This window comes from Triturus cristatus, chromosome 4_2 (assembly GCF_964204655.1).
Source record: "Triturus cristatus chromosome 4_2, aTriCri1.1, whole genome shotgun sequence".
Lineage (NCBI taxonomy): Eukaryota > Metazoa > Chordata > Amphibia > Caudata > Salamandridae > Triturus > Triturus cristatus.
Window position 1 is genome coordinate 510,817,037 of NC_140586.1, and position 20,797 is coordinate 510,837,833.

Genomic DNA, 20,797 nt, shown 5'->3' on the forward strand with positions numbered 1-20,797 from the left:
TATTGCCCTGAACTTAAATTCAACTATGACCAAACTCGTAATGACTTATATCAGTTTACACACAAGCTGAAATGAAGAAAGATTTTTAAGCAACAGGTCAAAAACATAAATAGGAATGCAGCCCCATCTGGAGGCGAACAGGATACCAGTATGTCCATCACAGATACTAATCTCCTACAGGTTCTTAATGAATTGGTAGCAGAGGGAAGCACAGATCCTTACCATGCGACCCAGATCACCACAAGACCTACTTCCTCAGAAAAATCCCCCTTTAAGCCCAAATTCAATCCTACCCTTCCATTCAACAACATTGATACATTTAATGAAACCATGGTCGAGGAAATTAAGAAAATCAAACAAACAGAACTTAAGACAAATCGTAGGCCCACACCCAGGGAAAGGGAATTAACTATGGTTATTACAAAATGCTCATTGGAAAAGGAGTGTGTCATATGCAATGCGGATAAGGATGGCAGTGTGGTTATCTGGCCCCTAAAGATGTATGTAGATGAAGCTAACCATCAACTGAAGGATACCTCATGTTACAGAACCATTACATGGGAAGAGTATGAAAAACTCAAGAACAGTTTCTATGATGTGACCGTAGTCTAATTACATTGGAGGAATATAGTTTACTTAAAGTAATTTCCCCTAGAGTACCTATTTTGTACCTTCTTCCTAAGGTACACAAAACAGTGAATGTCCTCCAGGTAGGCCCATAATTTCTGCGATAGGAAGTTTGTTGGAAAAACGTTTCTAAATGTGTTGATTTTTACCTGCAGACGATGGTGAAAGATTTACCATCCTATATACAGGGCACCACAGACTTTCTAAAGCAGATCTTCGATATCCATTGGAAGGCTAATTTCCTTATGGTGTGTCTAGATGTCAACTCCCTCTACACGAATATTCACCATGAAGATCGACTGAGGGCTGTTGAGCACTTTTTGAATAGTAGACCAAGACGATTTGCTGATCATAATGAGATGCTGATCAAAATGATTAAGTGGTGTCTTACATGTAACATCTTCCTTTTCAACAAGACACTGTACAGGCAGCAATAGGGGACAGCAATGGGCACCTGCTTTGCCCCCAGCTATGCGAATCTGCATATGGGCTGGTGGGAGGAGCAGGTGCAACATGATCCTGAAATGGAAAGGTGGTCATCCCACATTTTGATATGGTTACGGTACATCGATGACCTTTTCATTTTATGGAAAGGCGATCTAGATTCTGTGGCAAGGTTTGTTGATTGTACGAACTCTAACAAATTGAACTAACTGTTCACAAGTCGAATCAGTAACACCGAAAACGAGTTTTTAGACATGAAATAGAGGTAAAGGAACAGTGTCTTTGTACCACAGTATTTCGTAAACCGACAGCAGACATAACGACACTGCACGCAAATAGCTCACACCCCCAATCATTCAAGAACAGTATTCCTTATGGTGAGTTATTGAGGGCCAAAAGAATCTGTGGCTCCAGAGGGGAGTATGAGCGGGCCGAAAGAGAAATATGTGGTAGACTAGCAGTCAGAGGGTACCAACGTCCTGTCATGGAACAAGCTAAACTCAAAGCTAGAGAGGCAAAAAGAACAGATCTGTGTTTAAGAAATCTGAACAAGAAGGGAGGGTGACGCCTGTAAACAGGTTCATTACCACCTACATTCCCTACCACAAATAATTGAGGAGGGCATTGAATATACACTGGCATTTGGTCAAACAAGATCCGGCCATTGGAACAGATGTCACACAGGAACCTGACATAACATATCGACGCACTCAGGCACTAGGGAATGAACTAGTTAATATCTACACCGACACACATCCACAATGGTTGAAACCCAATAAAGGGTTTAAAAAGTGCACGAAATGCAAGGCCTGCCAACATGGCAAAAACACAACAGAAGTGACAACCTGTCTTGGAGAGCATTTGAATATTTCAAAACCACTTAACTGCAAGTCTGAGTATGTGGTTTACCTGTTAGAATGTCCGTGCCCTAAAGACAAGGTCGGGAGCACAACGTTAGAGGCCCATAAGCGGGTTCTTCAACACTGCATGCTATAAAAAATGACGACACTACACATCCTGTGGCAAGAAATTTTAAGAAGTACCATAACAGAGACCCTTCCAAACTAACCTACTGCATCTTAGATCAGGTAGTTAAAACCTTAAGGGGGGGGGGCGAGAGAACGCCCTGAGACAACTGGAATGTAGGTACATCCTTAGAATGGGCACAAAGGAGCCGGAAGGTATGAACATTGACGAGGAGATGTATACTTTCCTCTAATGCAGTGTCCACTTGATGGCTTTCCTGTCGTATGTGCAGAGATCTGGAGGTTTTTTCCTGAATGCTGCAATAAGTTAATTTCTGCACTTTACTAACATGCCTTCCATAGGTTTTTAATTTGTATGGTTACTTAAAAAAACAAAATGGGACTATATAATGCGCTTTAAACTCGTATGCAAATACGTACAGATTTATACAAATCAGTGTCATTCATTTGCAAGTCTTCCACAAAAGTAGTAAATGGTTTACATGGAAATGTATTGAGGGTCAAGTAAATTATAGTCATTTGTACTAAATAGGAAAGATAGGTGTCAAAGCTCAAGAAAAGCTTGAAGAGGGAAACCAGTAACATGACTGACCTCTCTCTTCTCAATCCCCAGCTGCCTATGTTGTCCTCAGAGTTTTATCACTTTGAAAGGTGGGCACGTTTCTCTCATTACTGGGATCACAGTATGATTATATCACCCATCCTCTTGCTTTAGATGTATTTGAAAGTTCTACTTGATGGATGAAAAGGATCAATAATTCTGCAATAAATTACAGAACCTTCTTTTTTTCTCTCCTATCAAAATGTCAAAACCTCGTACCAACCTGTAATTCTCTTGTTGATGCGGCAAATGCGTTATCCAGTGCTACTTATAAATGGGGTGTGGTTGACCGTCGCTTTATGTTGTTTTTAAAAAAATCTTTTTGTTCTGTTTCATCAGGTCTACGTGTTTGACGTTGGTGGGAAGAGCTGGAAGTTTTATGACTGGACTCAGGTCACAACTGTTGCAGCATTTGGGAAGTATGACCCGGAGCTCCTTTGCTATGCTCATTCTAAAGGAGCAAGGGTAGTACTGAAAGGTTTGTGACTGCTCCATTACATAGACTTTGGGTTTAGTCCTCAATGCCAGTGCTTTGAAAAACAGTCGAAATCTTGATATTTTAGAGCATCAATGGGTTGAAAATAAGGCTGAAGGTAGGTTTGAAGACACTCAACTTATGCGTTTAAAAAAAACCAAAAAAAAACTGATAACAGCATTACAAACACACAGAAGGTTCTACCGCTGATCAGTCGGATAATTAAGAGGAGAATACAAAATAGAATCAAAAATTTCTATGTAATGAGTTAAATGTTGACTTGAACTGCACTGGTCCCCATAGGCAATAAACCTCCCATCTATCCCCCATTTCCTTTCAAACTGCATCCCAGATTAAATAACCGTTAATTTCCCTTTTAATTACCATCCAGCGCTTCATTTCCTTCCACCGTTCTGAAGAATTATGAGGGTCTGAGCAACACCATTTCTTTATTATAAAGGATCTTGCATCAGACATTGCGAAGTACACAAAAAATCGTTTCATCCCTTTTCAAAACTAAATTTGTTTTAACTTTAATCCCAAAATCAGCAGATTTATTGATGATCAAGTTTTTTTAATCTTATTTACCACTTTGCTCAATGTTAAAAACTGCTCTAAGTCCAGCCTATGTGTGTGAATCCAATCCCCAGCCACACTTCTTTTTTGACTTGCTGATTTGTGCCAGGGTGGGGAGGGGGGAGAGAGAGGAGAGAGAGAGGGGGGGGAGAGGGAGGAGAGAGAGAGAGGGAGGAGAGAGAGAGAGAGGAGGGAGAGAGAGAGAGGAGGGAGAGAGAGAGAGGAGGGAGAGAGAGAGAGGAGGGAGGGAGAGAGAGAGGAGGGAGAGAGAGAGAGAGGAGGGAGAGAGAGAGGAGGGAGAGAGAGAGAGGAGGGAGAGAGAGAGGAGGGAGAGAGAGAGAGGAGGGAGAGAGAGAGGAGGGAGAGAGAGAGGAGAGAGAGAGGAGAGAGAGAGAGGAGAGAGAGAGAGGAGAGAGAGAGAGAGAGAGAGAGAGAGAGAGAGAGAGAGAGAGAGAGAGAGAGAGAGAGAGAGAGAGAGAGAGAGAGAGAGAGAGAGATCTATCTGATGTTAAAGGCCTCAATCAACGCAATTAGAGCTCAGTAATCCCCGATTGCCCATGACCCACCAAAACCAGTTCCCACACCAGGCGTGACATGCAGACAACTTAAAGTTCAATCAGATGGTGAGATTTTCCACCCCAGTAAAGGCTGTGCCCTGACTTAAAAGTAACTTGTCTGGTTAGCTCATTAAACAACCAACACTGTGTGATAATGCAAAGAAACAGCCCCCCAAAGGCGAGTAATATACTGTTTAGGTTTACGCCCTTCCCTTGACATTAAGTCAACAACAAACATTGCAACAAACACAATTTACGGATCTGAGAACTACAGTCCGTGCCCTAAAGCCTACCTCCCCAATGGTGTTCTTAGTGAATCCAAGCAGAGCAAAACTAGGAGGCTCATGAAACACACATTTTTAACCGGTTTTAAGGAAATTATTTTTCATCAATTCTGAAATTTATCAATACATGTTTCTTTTTTGATAAGTGAGTTTATCATTGGAGTAAATTAATTTCTTGTGCTGAAAAATAGCAAAATGTAGACATCTAGTACTTTTTTCTTAAGTGTATTTGTCATTGAAATACAGTTCATATTTTATACTTCCTCCAGACGAAAAAATCAGTGTCAAACGACAGTAGCCAGCAGCGTCTAGCAACAAAAGTCGCTTCATGAAAATTTTGAAGCAGTATTTTCAGATATTTTTATTTTTCAGTTTGGAAAAGTAACTGTTGGCAATACAGAATTGATGTACCAGCAATGGTGAGTGTATGTGATAGAGTTCCTTTCATTAAGTATCATCGATGGTTTTTTGGTCTATTGCTTGACAGTGCAGCTGTCGCTAAACAATTATGTGGTCATCACTAGATGGCGGCTTTGGCTCTGACAACATGTTTGGGCCAGGAGTTCATGCTTTGATTGTGCAGAAGTTTGTGCTTCCACAAAGAAAAGGTGTTTGACCTCCACCGCTGTGATAAGTTTGTTTATTTATCCACCTGCCTAAGCTTGAACTTTCAAGGGCACACAGGACGCTGGAATGCTATTAGTGTCTTGGATAACAAGATCATTTATGTACTTTTTCTCTGCAAGCCCAGCAGATGGGAGAAAGCTCTGGTTTGACAGTGCAACTGTCACCTGACCTTCAACAGCTCATTCAGTTCTTTGCTTCCACACAAATACATATCTATTCCTATGCTATTACTGCAAGTGCTTCACATTACCATACAACGCTATTTTTAAGCCAGGCCTATTGGCATTACCAATGCTTGTTTTTGTGTGAAAACCTTCGGTTTAATTAAACTTAAACACTTCCTTTCTGGACAAAGTTTTAGGTGCCTAAGGCAAATGAGTTATTCATCAGTGTACTAGTTAAGAGAGATCAATAGTCATAGAAGACTAGTGCATAGCTCCACATAAAGGAAGAATCCTAGAGCAACCCTTTTTGCACGCTAACAGTCAATGCCATTGGTAATAAAATGATTTACATTGGATTAAAAAAAAGCGAGAGAAACTGACTAGCCCATCAAAGCTGTTAAGAGCATATCCTTACATGTTATATCTGAACTCCATGGATATCCGAATAGCCGCAGCTTGAAGTACTGGGTAATTTAGACCCAGCGGTGCAGGGGCACACACCCTATGACTTCTGGGTTCACCCTGTTCCGGACCTACAGAAACACAGAGTCTTCTGGGTGAAGTCAAAGATTCGTTTATTGGCTGCAGACCAATGACAGGTATCCTAGAAGTACAACAGCGTGTATGTTCTCAGGAGACTGCTGAAAATCATAGGAACGGACTTCTCCTTAAGTACAAAATATCATGCTCCAGGCACACATTCCTTGGTTTACGATATGGCCATATAAAGGTATACATTACAAACGAAAAAGCAGAGTCATGATGACCATCCCACATTCCAGTTCGGCCAGCCCACAATGATTTACACAGTAAGATTCAGATCCCACGTTTGATGTAAAGAGACCCCCCAATAAACATGAGCATCTCCTGTTTTGGGAAACAAGTCATAAAGCAGGAACAAGCAGGTGTGGAAGAGATTAGCCGGGGGACTGTGTAGAATGAAAGGGTTTTATGACGGGTCAAGCCCTGATGCTAATCACAGGTGGACGGAGGAAGGGGAGCTCGTGAGACCGGTTTGACCCGGGGGCAGCAGAGCCAGCTGCCCAGGTCACGGAGAAGTCAGAGGGAAAGCCCATGTACTGTGAGGCCCGTATTTACTCCATTATAGCCTATGTGAGGGCAATGACAAGATGGCCACTGCTTCCAAAATGGAACCCGCGTAGTGAAGCAGAATAACGTGTGCACAGTGCATTCATAGCTAGAACGGTATATAAAGCACTCGTACATGCCGCATTTACCATTTGCGGTTCGCTAATACCAAGATAGACAGGGGTAGGGCCCTGTCCCCTACGCGGTCCCGAATATTAAAGTACGACAGACCCTCCTTTTGCCCTTACATAGGCAATCACTATACTCATCTTAATCCGAGTCTAGGTCAATGTTCACGAAGTCATGGAGATGTTGCTGTAGCATCATCCTACTACTTAGCTCGTCCCTCGATACAGGTTTCCTTACACATAAGGTAGTACAGAGACCACATATCGCGGGAGCACACTGTATACACAGACAGAACAGGAAAAGAATGGCTAAGATCATTCCAATGACCATCAGAACTTTCCAACCCCAGGCAGATATCAATTCCCAGAACCACCCCACCAGTGACCAATCTCCCTTATCCACGTGTATGGCTTCAGATATTTTATGGAGTTTGGAGATGGCTTGATACACTGTTGGAGCATTATCTGGTATGAAAATGCAGCAACTGGATTGGATGACCTTGCATACCCCACCGCGGTCTGCAAGAATAACGTCTAGAACCATGCGGTTCTGCAGAGTCATAAGGTGATCCGTTTGGAGCTCAGCTGTCAGATTACTAAGGGCACCAGCCGTTACATTGACAGTGGATTCAACCACACGTGTCAGCTGTCTCAGGTTCCTACTATTGACCATAGGTCCCCAAAACGGCAGGAAACCCAAGAAGAAGTCTCCTGCTTCCTGACCGGCAGTATCCTCCTTACTAATCACACCTCTCACAACTCTGGTCTTGTGATAGTCAGAGGCAGCAGTAAATGTCGGCGGTAGCAAGTTCGCAATATAACATGTGCCCGAGAAATCAGGGGGCAGCCATGTATATGCTCGGTCATGACAGATGAAATATGTGCCCTTGGCAGCCAAAAACGCAGGGGAAAACTGTGACGGGAAAGTGTACGTTTCAGTACAGTCACTTCTTCCCAGTTGAGCTCTAGGATTCTGACCATTACCCTGTAAGCAGAACCGACCCATGTGGGGTACGACCCAGATTGGAGATGAGATTTTTCGCTGTCTTTCACCCAGACTAATACTATACCCCGTCGCGTTCCATCCTACATAAGGTCTCAAATCTTCTTTGGGAATAGAGGAGTATGCATTGATATCCCTACTCATATCGGCAACTCCTTTCATCAAAGCCTTATTATTGGTGATAGGTCTGATGGAACGCGGTTGGCGAGGGGAGTATGTATCTAGAGCATAGAGAAACATGGTTTGGAATGCCCATGACGATCCATTGTAACTGTACGGCAGCACCAGGTAGGGAATACCCTTGTTAATGGTATGTGGCATTAACCCACACACCCAGCAATTGGTCGTATTCATTACCAGTTGGTGCTGGTGCAAGAGCTGGATAAACGACTTATTTACGAACTCTGATCGTCTGGTCTGTTCGTGCTCAGGCAAAGGGTGAAAAGAGTGAGAGGAGGCAGTAGAAAGAGATATAGGCTGTTCAGTGGGTGCAATGGGCTTTTGAGCGGAGAAAAACACAAATCCTACAATAAACATTATGATACTACACAGTGTAAAAAGGCACAAAAAGACAAAACATTTACTTTTTACAATTCTACACATCCTTGCGTTAAAGTTCATTTCCTCAATTGGTCTCTCCATCTTAAAAAACTCCATCCTCTACTCGGGCCGCTCGCGGCGGATGAGTGTCTTCTGCTAAGGGGCACGCCTGTCAGTCCAGGGAAACGCCCTAGACCAACCAGAACCGTTGACCTAACGTCTTCGGCCTGTACCCCAAAGTCTTGGCACCGCGACCCTGCGGCAGAACCCGGATGGTGGTTCGAAAAACAAAAATCAAGAAAGTCCTTCAGATGGGAGAGCAAAAAATGTCAAAAGGAAAATAGTGAGGAAATCTTTATTTGTCCATGGGCCTAGGTCTCAAATTATAGCGGAGACGGCCAGGTGTTGTTTGGTCTTGAAACAAAAGTTCAGGCTCAGTGGTGTCCAGTCGACTTGATGGTGGCACAGCTTCCTGCAGAATAGTGTCACTCTCTTGGTCTGAAACTGTGCCTCTTAAGCGTGCGTCACTGAATGGTACAGAACGAGGTACAGTGTCTGTCTCTGAGTCGGCGATACCCTCCTTGACCCACTGGTCATATGGCAGAGGCAAGGGGACTACTTTGCAGTGGGTACCATGAATCCAGTGCTTCTTCCCTTTCACTCGCACTGCTGATCTTGTTGAAAGAAGAACAAGATGAGGGCCGATCCAGCGAGGCTCGTCGTTGCTCTTGCGCTGAAAATTTCGGACTAGCACCCACGTACCAGGGTTGATAGGGTGTCCAGGAGGTTCAGAGGCTTGGGGAAGAGTATCATGTACCTGTTGGTGCAAAACACGCAGTTTAACAGTCAAATCATACAGGTAATCGAGCAGTACTGGATGTTCTATTTCGCTAAATTTCGCCGGTCTTGGCACGCCCCATACATTAGCCGGGCGGCCAAAGACGACCTCATAAGGGCTAAGTCCCACTCGTGAGTGTATGGTCATTCTGGTGGACAGGAGTGCTAAAGGCAGAGCGTCAGGCCATTTAAGACCGGTGCTCGCCTGGATTTTGGCCAGCTTGAGCTTTAAGGCTCCATTGTAGCGTTCCACTAATCCAGCTGATTGGGGGTGATTTGCAGCGTGGAACTTCTGCTTTATCCCTAGCCCTTCACATACATTCTTCATCACTTTACCCACAAACTCACTTCCGTTATCACACCACACCATTCTTGGCATCCCAAACCTAGGGAAGAATTCTTTCACAAGGGCTTTGGCTGTGGATAGGGCAGTGTTATCTTTCAGAGGATAAGCCTCAATCCATTTTGAGAAAGCACAAACAACCACCAATACATATTTCAGGTTGTTGCATCTTTCCATGTGAATGAAGTCCAGCTGCAAAACTTCAAATGGACATGATGGGGGTGCAAAGTGACCAGCCGGAGTTGGGGTTCCCCTACCAGGGTTGTACTTCAAGCATACTATGCAATTCTTGACCACGTTCTCTGCACACTTGGGAATCCCAGCATTCTGCCATACTGGAGCCAACAACTTGCATATACCTTTCGTACTGATATGTGCCATTCCATGTGCCATGGTAACCACTGGAAGCACATATGCATCAGGCAATAGCCATCGCCTATGTTCTGTCAGATCAATCCAACAACCATTCTCATCCAACTTACCCATACTTTCTCTCCACTTGCTTAACTCTTCCTCTGTGGCTTCAGCTTGAAGCGACTTCACACTCTCTATTGTGTTTTCACACATTCCAACATCATTAACCCATCTTGCGGGACCTGCAACATACATTCTAGTCTTCACATTCTGTGCTGTCTCTTTCGCGGTCTCATCAGCAAACGCATTCCCACGTCCAACATCATCTGTGACTTTCCTGTGCGCACTGCATTTCATGATCGCAACTTGCAACGGTAGGGTCAGTGACTCAAGGAGATCATTCACCAACTTGCCATTCTGAATTTTAGCTTCATGCGACGTCAGGAACCCACGCTCTTTCCACAAACGCCCAAAATTATGAGCCACGCCAAAGGCGTACTGGCTATCTGTGTATATGTTCACTCTCATTCCTTCAGACAACACACATGCTCTCGTGAGGGCGATTAATTCTGCTGCTTGGGCCGAATTATGTGGCACTCGTGCAGTTTCCACGACCGTGTGCAAAGTCGTGATAGCATATGCAGCAGTCGTGTCACCATTAGGGAGCTTAAAACATGACCCATCTACCCATAAAGTGCCATCACACTCAGTCAGGGGAGTATCTTTTAGATCTACTCTCCCTTTCGTCTCTTCTTCTGTTCTGAACAGACAGTCATGTTGCTCAATCTCATCTGAGTCTGCTGGAATTGGCAACAATGTAGCTGGATTCAGCGTATTGCATCTTTTTATGTGTATGTGATTAGCTAACAGTGTAAGTTCGTAGCCCGATAATCGTGCACTAGTCAAGTGTTGTGTCTTAGTTCTATTTAATAATGTGTCTACAGCATGTGGAACCATAACGATCAATGTATTGTCCATTACCAAACCAGCAGATTGTCGGATAGACATCGCTGCAGCAGCTGTCGCTCTCAGACAGCTTGGCAATGCCCTCGCTACAGGGTCCAAGGTAGATGAAAAATATGCGCATGGGCGCGGTCTGTCGCCAAAAGGCTGTGTTAACACTGACAACGCACATCCATCTTTCTCGTGAACATACAATGTAAAAGGCTTACTGTAGTCGGGGGTACCCAACACAGGTGCTGAACATAATGCATTACGCAATTCCACAAAACTTTTCTGGCACTCTTCAGACCATGGGATAGGATTCGGTGTGTCTTTGCATGTTAAGGCTAACAAAGGTTTTGCCAATAAAGAAAAACTAGGGATCCAATGCCTACAGTATGAGGTAATGCCCAAGAAAGCACGCACTTCTCTCTGTGTTTTTGGCACACTCAACTGTGCAATGGCTTGAATTCTTTCTGGGGTCAGTTTCCTTCCCTCCTTCGATAAGAGATGACCTAAGTAGGTCACTTCTTGTCGACAATATTGCAGCTTAGAGAGAGACACTTTGTGATGGAAAGCGGATAAATGGCGCAACAGTGATAATGTGGCTTCTTTACAGATCTTTTCAGTATCCGCAGCGATCAGTAAATCGTCCACGTACTGAATCAGGATAGCGCCACTAGGTAAAACAAGTGCATCAAGCTGCGCTTTCAAAGCCTGACTATATATGGATGGACTCTCACAGTAGCCCTGTGGAGCGCGTTTGAAGCGGAAGCTTCGGCCTCCCAGACTAAAACCAAAAATATCTCTGCTCTCTTCTGCAATTGGGATACTAAAGAAAGCATTCTTTAAATCAATCACTGAAAACCATGCAGCAGAGGCTGGAATCATCGTTAACAAGGCAGTTATATCGGGGACAACCGGAAACTGTGGCACAACAATCTTATTAACCTCTCTGAGATCAATCACAAACCTGTAAACAGGTGGCTGTGAGGGATCTGTTCGTTTTAAGACAGGTAAAATCGGACTATTGCAAACGTTGCCTCTTGTCTCTTCAATCACACCCTTATTAATCAAGTCGCTGACAATGTCTAACAATGCTTTCTGCCCTTCATTAGAGATCTTGTACTGGGGAATACGTGGCAGTCTGACATTAGCCTTTAGAGTCACCACATATGGCGGTATCTCTAAGAGGCCCACATCATTGGGACCAGTAGCCCAAAGGGCATCCGGAAGGGATGACAATTCAGGTGGCATCGTGTTTTTAGACAAATACATTGGGGAAATCACTTTCTTGCCTAATGTAAGTTGTACTCCTGAAGGAGAACAATACAGTGTAGCGTGCAATCTTTTCAACAAATCTAATCCCAGCAAATTCTCACCACAACCTGTTGTCAGAATCAGGGGTGCTTTCAGCTCGCAAGGTCCAACAGAAAGTGACATGGGACTGGAAATCGGGTTCCTAACCGGGGCGCCAGAAAAACCTACTGAAACATTTATATCGCCAGACAAAGGTGCGCCAGGGAGTTTTGAATGCATGATTGAACTCTTTGCAGCACCAGTGTCTAGCAGAAAAGGCTCCGTTACATTTGCTGTAGTCACCTCAACATACGGTCCACTCTGATCCACTGGCACTGAAACAACTCCCTCTCTTTGTCTATGGCTGTCCTAGTAATCATTATTCTCTGCATCACCGTCCTCTGCATAATAATCATTATTATAATACTGAGCCGTATTACTAGTCGCGTTAGCTTGCTGATCAAAGCTATTGATGGTACTTTGAGGCGGCAGAGGACGCGCGTTCTGGGGAACACTTCCACGCCCTCGGCCTCTAGGAGCTTGCTGACCACCCCTACCTCTTGTGCCATACGCATTACCGTTCCGCTGCATTAATTTAGGGCAACTGTATTTAAAATGACCTTCCTCTTTACAGTATGAACATTGGTTGGGACCTACAGGGACACGTGGTTGATAATACCCATTCATTTGCTGATTGTTCTGAAACTGTTGGGGTTGGTGATAGACACCTTGGGGTTGTCTATAATTATTCTGACCTCCACGTGGCGGATAGGCCTGCTGTAAAAGGACCTTTGTCTTTAGTTCCTTCGTTTTCTTTTCTGTTCTATCTTTCTCGTCTTTATCTCTGTTTTCATAATACTGTGCAGTAGCCAGTATTTGCGCTGAAGAAGAAACAGCCCAAGAACTTTCTGAATCTTTTAACTTTTTACACAGGTCAGGAAGTAAATTCTGCACAAACTTATCCACAAACAGCCGTTGGCCACCCTCAGTACTCATATCTTGCCCACTGTGATCAATAAACGTTTCTTCAAACCTAGTAAAGAAGTCTGACACTGTCTCATCTTTCTTCTGCTTGCATGCGGATAACTTGTCCCAATTTACGCGCATCGCAGGCATTATTGTCTTCATATACGTGATGATTCTACCAGGCAATTCAGCTACTAAAGGTTCTGGTTTCGCACCACCCGTTTGTCTAGCATCAGCAGCAACAATGTTAGCCCATGTATCCCCTAGTTCTGCATTGTGATCTACATTACGAATTGATCCCCATAGAGGCTGTGGAACAACATTACCGAACAACATGTCTATGTCGGCCAGATTCATAATGCATGACCCTGCCGTCTGTGACAACTCTTTATAATAACCTGCTGGGTTTTTACGGGGATCAGGCAAGGACTGCTTAAGCGCTAACACCTCAGAGCGCTTCCATGGAACATGCACCCAAACACGCTGGAAATGCGCTGCCACAGCGGGGTTACCACCTACAGCTGCAACCGCTTCCTTCCATACCGGGGGAACTTCTCTCATAGGGTATTGGCGCGCTTTTGCCTTTTTTCCCACAAGGACCTCTTGTTCAAACAATGACTGTTGGCAATCGTCATTCCTAAAGGACAATACAACCGCAACTGCTTTATCTACTTCGCGGTCCACAATTATACCAGTTCCAAAATCGAACCTCACTCTACACAACTCCTGCGGGTTTGGATTTCTACCACTATCCTCCAATTCTTCACAGAGAATTTCGCACATTTTCTCAAACACATATCTCTGTTTAGGGGCATCCCATTGATGGAAAATGTTGACAACTGATTCCACATCATACAGTGAAGGGAAAACGATCCATCTACGCGCCATGTGATCTATTACCTTTTTCTCATCGGGGTTAGGCAATTGGCTGCGCAACTGCTTACGCTGTAAACCAGGAGTCGCACCAGATGACCCAAAGAGAGGAGACATTAATGTAGTAACCACATTAGCTAAGCGCTGTCGCGCTGAAGGAGAAGCTGAGGCGAGAACAGGGGGAAAAACAGAGGGAAGAAAAGAGGATGTAGAGACCGGTACTGGAGTGGTGGAAGGAAGAGTGTTAGGGGAGGCAGTTACTGGATTAGGCAAAGTCGCAGGAAGTGCGGGGGCAGTTGGAAGCACAACTGGCGGCGCTTGAGAGGGCTGCGCTACAGGGATAGGAACCGGCTGCAAAGCAACTGGCGGTTGCGGCAAGGCTTGCAGTATATGCACTGGAGGCGGCATATTTACAAGCTGGGGAGGCGCCGTGGCAGTTTGAGCATACGGGGGTGGCAAACTCAACAAATGTGACATCAGGGGATCTTTCTCCTTTTCTTCGGACTCATTCTGCTTAGAATGTGGCAAAGCTGGGTAACATTTGTCAATCCCTAACTTACGCTGCCTGTGCAATTGCTCATTCATTTGCTCCTCTTCATTGTCTTTAAATTGTACAGCTGCTTGCATTACTGACATACCTCTCTCTCTCTTATTCTTTTTCGCTAACTTAATTTCCTTTTGTTTGGCTTCCTTTCGCCATAAGCGGAAAGAGTCAAACATCGCCGGCCGGGCTTTCTTCTTAAACAATTTAATTTCTAAATTATCTAAAATATCGGTATCAAAACTACCATTTTGGGGCCATTTTAAAACACCGTCTTTCCTGGTGTAGTGGATCCACACTTCGTTATATGCAATGGGGCCTACGCCATGTTTTACATAGAGCTCATAAGTTGGAGTTCCAACCGGAGGAACCGGACATGATTCCTCTAGCTGGAAATCTTTTCCACAACCCAAACAGAATAATCTACCAAATAGTCCAGAACCAGGCATCTTTGCTCACTAGTCTAGATCCAAACGTCAAAGGATTATCGATTACGATAGCCTCGTGAATACACGAGTCCTCTGGTTTTGGCGTTTGCAAACTCCAAAGTATCAAATTACCAAATCAAACGATCCCGAAGGATACCAAAAACAAATAGGAGACGCTCGACTTATACTTAACTGAATATTGCTGATCGATGGCGTCACCAGAAGACTCTCTCGATTGTTTCGCTCTCTCAAAACTCGTCAAGGGTCCAAAACAGGTCGATTAATCAGGGCAGCAGTCCTTCGTAGCCGTCGGGACGCGGAGAACCTCGCAGAAAAGACTTTCGGACCACGTCGACATGCAGGGGTCGATGAAGTGGCGGCCTTCCTCCGGAATTTCCACACGAAGCTCCTCACGAACCTCTGGCTTGGACTGGTACCGCTGAAATCGTCCCGAGTTGGGCGCCAAACTGAAGTACTGGGTAATTTAGACCCAGCGGTGCAGGGGCACACACCCTATGACTTCTGGGTTCACCCTGTTCCGGACCTACAGAAACAGAGTCTTCTGGGTGAAGTCAAAGATTCGTTTATTGGCTGCAGACCAATGACAGGTATCCTAGAAGTACAACAGCGTGTATGTTCTCAGGAGACTGCTGAAAATCATAGGAACGGACTTCTCCTTAAGTACAAAATATCATGCTCCAGGCACACATTCCTTGGTTTACGATATGGCCATATAAAGGTATACATTACAAACGAAAAAGCAGAGTCATGATGACCATCCCACATTCCAGTTCGGCCAGCCCACAATGATTTACACAGTAAGATTCAGATCCCAAGTCATAAAGCAGGAACAAGCAGGTGTGGAAGAGATTAGCCGGGGGACTGTGTAGAATGAAAGGGTTTTATGACGGGTCAAGCCCTGATGCTAATCACAGGTGGACGGAGGGAGGGGAGCTCGTGAGACCGGTTTGACCCGGGGGCAGCAGAGCCAGCTGCCCAGGTCACGGAGAAGTCAGAGGGAAAGCCCATGTACTGTGAGGCCCGTATTTACTCCATTATAGCCTATGTGAGGGCAATGACAAGATGGCCACTGCTTCCAAAATGGAACCCGCGTAGTGAAGCAGAATAACGTGTGCACAGTGAATTCATAGCTAGAACGGTATATAAAGCACTCGTACATGCCGCATTTACCATTTGCGGTTCGCTAATACCAAGATAGACAGGGGTAGGGCCCTGTCCCCTACGCGGTCCCGAATATTAAAGTACGACAAGCTCCACTGGTGAATAGACTTCCATGCACTGCCTCCTCGATATTTTTGTGGTAGCTGGCTATAACTTAGGCTACGTCCTACCACAAAGACTTTTTTCCGCAGCAAATAAAGTTAAATGGGTAGGTGTGGGCGCATCTTCATATAAGATCTGCTCCTGTTGAGAATATGATAGTTACATCTGAGGCACTCACCTAGAGAAAACATGCACTTCACTGCTGATAGGTTGACGATGGAAAAGGCCGCTCCTCCAACCAGAAGTTCACCTTTGTGATTGTGTCCTTTCCTCAATCTTTCTGTCCCCCAGTCTGACACCATGGCCACGGCAGGGAAATCTCTCGTTTGTAAGGACACCTTTACTTTTTGCCAGATTTTATTGCTGGTTTTTGGATACTGTTGTCCAGTTCCCAGTGTATGTGCTCTGACCCGTTGAAATTGGCATTACTCCTAATTGGCATATTTAACTTACCTATAACACCCTAGTATATGGTACACAGTGTACCCAGGACCTGAAGCTAAATGTCACTAGTGGACTGCAGCACACTTTAAGCCACCACTAGAATGACAGAGCAAAACATGACTGCAAGCCAACCTCTGTAGCCAGTCTATGAAGTTTTAAAAATGCAATTTCATCATGCCAAAAAAACTCCTTTTCACCGGTCTAAACCCTCATTTTAAGTCACCCTATCTAGGCCTTAAAAGCCCATAAGCAAAGATGCATGGTTTGTTTAAAGTAGGACATGTAAAAGTTTAATGATAAACATGTCTGTAGCATATAAATGTTACATACACTAGGACCCTCGTGGTCCTGGGCGGACTCTGAAGAGGAAACATGTAATATGCAAGGAGGTGTTAGGGTGTGGTTAATGGGAAGAATGATGTAATGTGCAGTGTGTGAATATATGCTGAAGAATAAAGTAATGCTTGACCGCAGCTCTAGTGTGGCGTAATTCATCTGCATGCTCCTGGGCTGGGCAAAACGCTACAATGTCCTTACAGTGCTAAGGCCCTAAAATCTTATTTCACTGTAGCAGAGCTAGTTTCTCTATAGGGAAGCATTGGGATACAATATTAAGTTTAATATTGAAATCGCCACCAAGGAACCTGCTACAATGTTCATTCTTGGACTTATTAAAGTATGTATTGCAAATCAAATTTGCTGGTAAAGTCGAATTTGTAATAAATATTTAGCAAAAGGTACTTTTTTTGAAGTAACCTTTTACCTGTTGAAAACCTGTAGAAGCCCATTCGCATGCTCTTCTAACTGTTACCCAGGAACTGATTAGCTCCTTAATGAGGTGTGAACTTGCTCCCAGAGCTCAGACGAAGGTCTTGGTGTGGGGAGGTGTTCTGTACCGCTGAGAGGGTGACCGTCTGGGATGTTCCCTGCAACAAAATAAAATTCCAATAGGCCTACCTTGTCACAGGCAGTTGTAGCTTACACCTCGGCCTGCCCGATCCTTTGTCCCACTAGGCAGCCAGACACATATCCCAGTCGGAGAGGAGCTGTCCGCAGAACTGGTTATGAATTACCATAGAGGGGGATTTGCTAATTTTCCTGGCCTTAGCTCTATGGCGGGCTCTGGAGCTTAGCACAGGGGAAGAAAGTTTCTGCCATGTTGGATTTAGGTAGAGCGGGGCACTGTGGGATTGCAGTAATGCACAAAGGAACTACTGCAAAAGTTGTTGGGGTTACCCCTAGGAAGTCTTTCCCTATTGGTTGGGGAGAGGCCAGGTGTCACACCCATGCACAGGCTAGTACCAGGCATACATGTGGCACGGCTAACCACCCTCTTCAGGATACTGCTGGTAGTGTGGCAGACAGAAGGACTGCATATTGTTTTGATACCTGTGAGGGGACCTGAATGGATGGACCTGCTCCCACTTGTACTCGGGACAAAGAAGTGGACTCCAAGGGCCAGTTGGCTGAAAACCTGCTACTCTAGCTGACAAATTCCAACTGGGCCTGCCCTGGACAATGCTGGTAACCTCTGCTAGAGTGAGTATTGACCCCCCTCAAGTGCTGTTCCTGAGGTCCTGGGATCCTTTGCTGTGTTTAAGTTTACTCCTCCTAACATCCTGAAAAACCTGGGACTCTGAAAGGTTTTGGCTCCAAAGACTTTTGGAGGACAGGGACAAACCTGCCAAGTCACTTCAACTAGCGTGTGTTGCCAGTGGGTCAAAGATTCAGGTTGCTCTTGCCCAGAGCTTTTCCGCAGTAACATCTGTTCCAGTTGAATGTCACAGAGAGGATATCCTACCTTGTGGAGCCCTGTTTGCCTACAGCGCGCAGCCTTTCCAAACTGGAGGAATACGAGCTACAAAAAAGTGACTATGGCCGAATTTAGAAATCTTCTCCAGGTCAAGGTTTGAATTTGAATGTTTCCCACTCTGAGCTTTTCCCCGAAAACCTAAAGGCTTCCCCCAGACCTGTCTGAAGGCTATCCGGTCTCGTGGACCCCTTTTCAGCCACACCTGCTGCCTTGCCCAGATGAGGATAGTTGACTCCCATTTCAGAGACTAAGGGCCTGATTACAACTTTGGCGGTGTGGGAGCTGGCCTCCTCGTCACCGCCCACCAGAAACAAGTTTTCTCGTGGTCTGGCGGGCAGTTGGCGAGGCGTTGCCTATAAGAAAGGAACTGCAATGGGAGCGTAAAAGGCCATTCCTGCACGGCATGGACTGTGCAGTCCATGCCTTGCATGAAAGGGGGGGCACAACATGTGCCCCACTGCATGCATCCCCATGCACAGGGGCAATAGAGGGCCTTGTAGAGCCCCCTTTGTTCCTCCCAACGCCAGCATTTTCATGGCGGGGTCACCACTATGAAAAAGCTGACGGTGGGGAAACTCGTAATATGCTTGGCGGTGCCACAGCGGCACCTACATGCACATTGCTTCCCAGGACTGCAGCGTCACGGCCAGGGATCACGGATCCCTGTCAGTTGCATCGGTTCTCTGGAGGTCCAACTGCCCTACTCGTAATGCGGTGGTCAGACTGCTGGTGTGGCGTTTCCGACCTCAACCGCAAGTTTTGCAGTTCCATGGACCGCCACACTCCTAATTAGCCCCCAAGTCAGAAGGTAAAACCTCCTATAGGGATGAACCTGGTTTCTGTAGCTGCTTCTCGCTCCATCATGGTAGGCCTTAAATCGCAACTAGGTGCCAGTCAAGTGCAACCAGATGACTGTGGTTGGCGCTTAATCTTTTGTTTTCGTTTTGTTGTCATTTTGTTCATAAAATTATTTCCTGTGTTTTTTAAATTGAAGGGAGATTTTAATTGTGATGTGTGTCTGTTCTTTGTAACTGCTTTGCTGCTTCTAAATGCTTTACATATTTTATTTACTTAAGCCTGTCTGCTTGTGCCATCGGTACCAGGGTGCTGAGTGTGGCTCAATGGTTAGAGCGGCAGACCCTGAAGCAGAGTTCTGGCCAGGGACCAGGGTTCGATTCCTGCCTCGGTGGGGCTCGGGCTCAATTTCCTCGGACCTGTCTATTCTCGCCTCGGTGCATATTCTAATCACAGGCCCCACACTGCAACTCTGGGCAATAGCTTGCTTAGCCTCCACACCGGTCCCAACAGCGCTAAGGATGCCTGGCTTCACCCTGGGGGTGCCCAGGAGTGGACACTTCACAGGAAAAGCCAGGAGGGGTTCCACAGCGGTATGAGTATCAACGCCAGGAAACCGCAAAGGCGACACCGCAAGGTGTCCGTCTGGTGACAGTGCGCTCTATAAGTACCTTGACATTTACATTTAAATTACTGAAACCTTTACTGGACCTAAGAACAACAGAGTCATTATTACTTGTGGCGGACTGTCATCCACCCCATCTAATAAACCCCTTTATTACAGCCACCATTTAAATGTGAGAGAGAGAGAGAGAGATGTGTGTTTCCCACTCAGTGGTGGTGGCAGACTACCCAAGGTACTCTTCTTTAGATAAGTAGGTCCAATTGATGTTCACAGTTTCTATAAACTGCACCAGGTAATTAAGGGTCAAGGATTGTCCTCTATGGTATGAACCCTAGGGTAGGGGTATTTCTAGTCTATTCGAGATGAAATGTACTTTTTTGTTCATGGGTTCTATGTTTTGGAGGAGGGAATCGGTGCTGGTTCAAGGCCTTTGGCAGCTACCATCACAATTGGGAAAACTGCTTGATCTTCTATGCTAAATTCATCTGTTGATGTTAAGCCCTTTCTGAGGTCAAAAGGGATCCCATTTGCAATGCATGCTTTAATTTTGCATCTGACTTGGTAGCCCACCCATGCATAAGTGAGCTGACACATGCACTGTGTGTGTGTACACACACACACCCCTCTTTAGCCAGACAGAATTTATGTAGAACATTTGTGTTTGCTGATTCTCCGAGTTGAATACAGTCTACTATTTGGTGCTTAAACTGTAAATGGGCCATAGTTAACCTCTTCAGTGCCCATGACGAGATGGTCTCGTCATGGAGCACGGTTGCGCTGTGCCCATGACGAGACTATCTCGTCATGAACCCTGCCCGCTAATGTAACGCCCGGCACAGGGCGGGGAAAGGGTGTGGCACTGAAGGGGTTAAATAAGGGGCTTATTGTTACAGATTTGGCCTCATATGTTGTGGGACAGGCACCCATGGTCATTGTTGCCTTCTTAGTGCCTGGGTGGCCTAAAATGTTCTTATACAGCTGCATATGCCTGCCACAGATTTAAAATAGTCCAGCATAGTCTACAGTGCTCAAAGAAACCTCACAGTACATGCACAAAATTGAAGATCCTCGTACCGAATCATAATACGCGTCCACTACCTTAAATATTAAATGCAGTGTATGTGACCCCACCCAAGCGAAGATTACTCTCCT

At 45.3% G+C, this 20,797-nt stretch overlaps 1 protein-coding gene across 2 annotated transcripts in view; it reads left to right on the forward strand.

The window, feature by feature from the left end:
* LOC146834640 (di-N-acetylchitobiase-like) overlaps nucleotides 1–20,797 on the forward strand; it is a 77,092-nt gene that overhangs the window by 9,647 nt on the left and 46,648 nt on the right. For both annotated transcript variants that reach the window (XR_014960648.1, XM_085602110.1), the window contains exon 2: nucleotides 2,998–3,136. Coding sequence is in view for 1 of the 2 variants with exons in the window: in XM_085602110.1 (XP_085458236.1) it covers nucleotides 2,998–3,136 (139 nt within the window). In the remaining variant the exon portion in view is untranslated. The remainder of the gene's footprint in view (nucleotides 1–2,997; nucleotides 3,137–20,797) is intronic.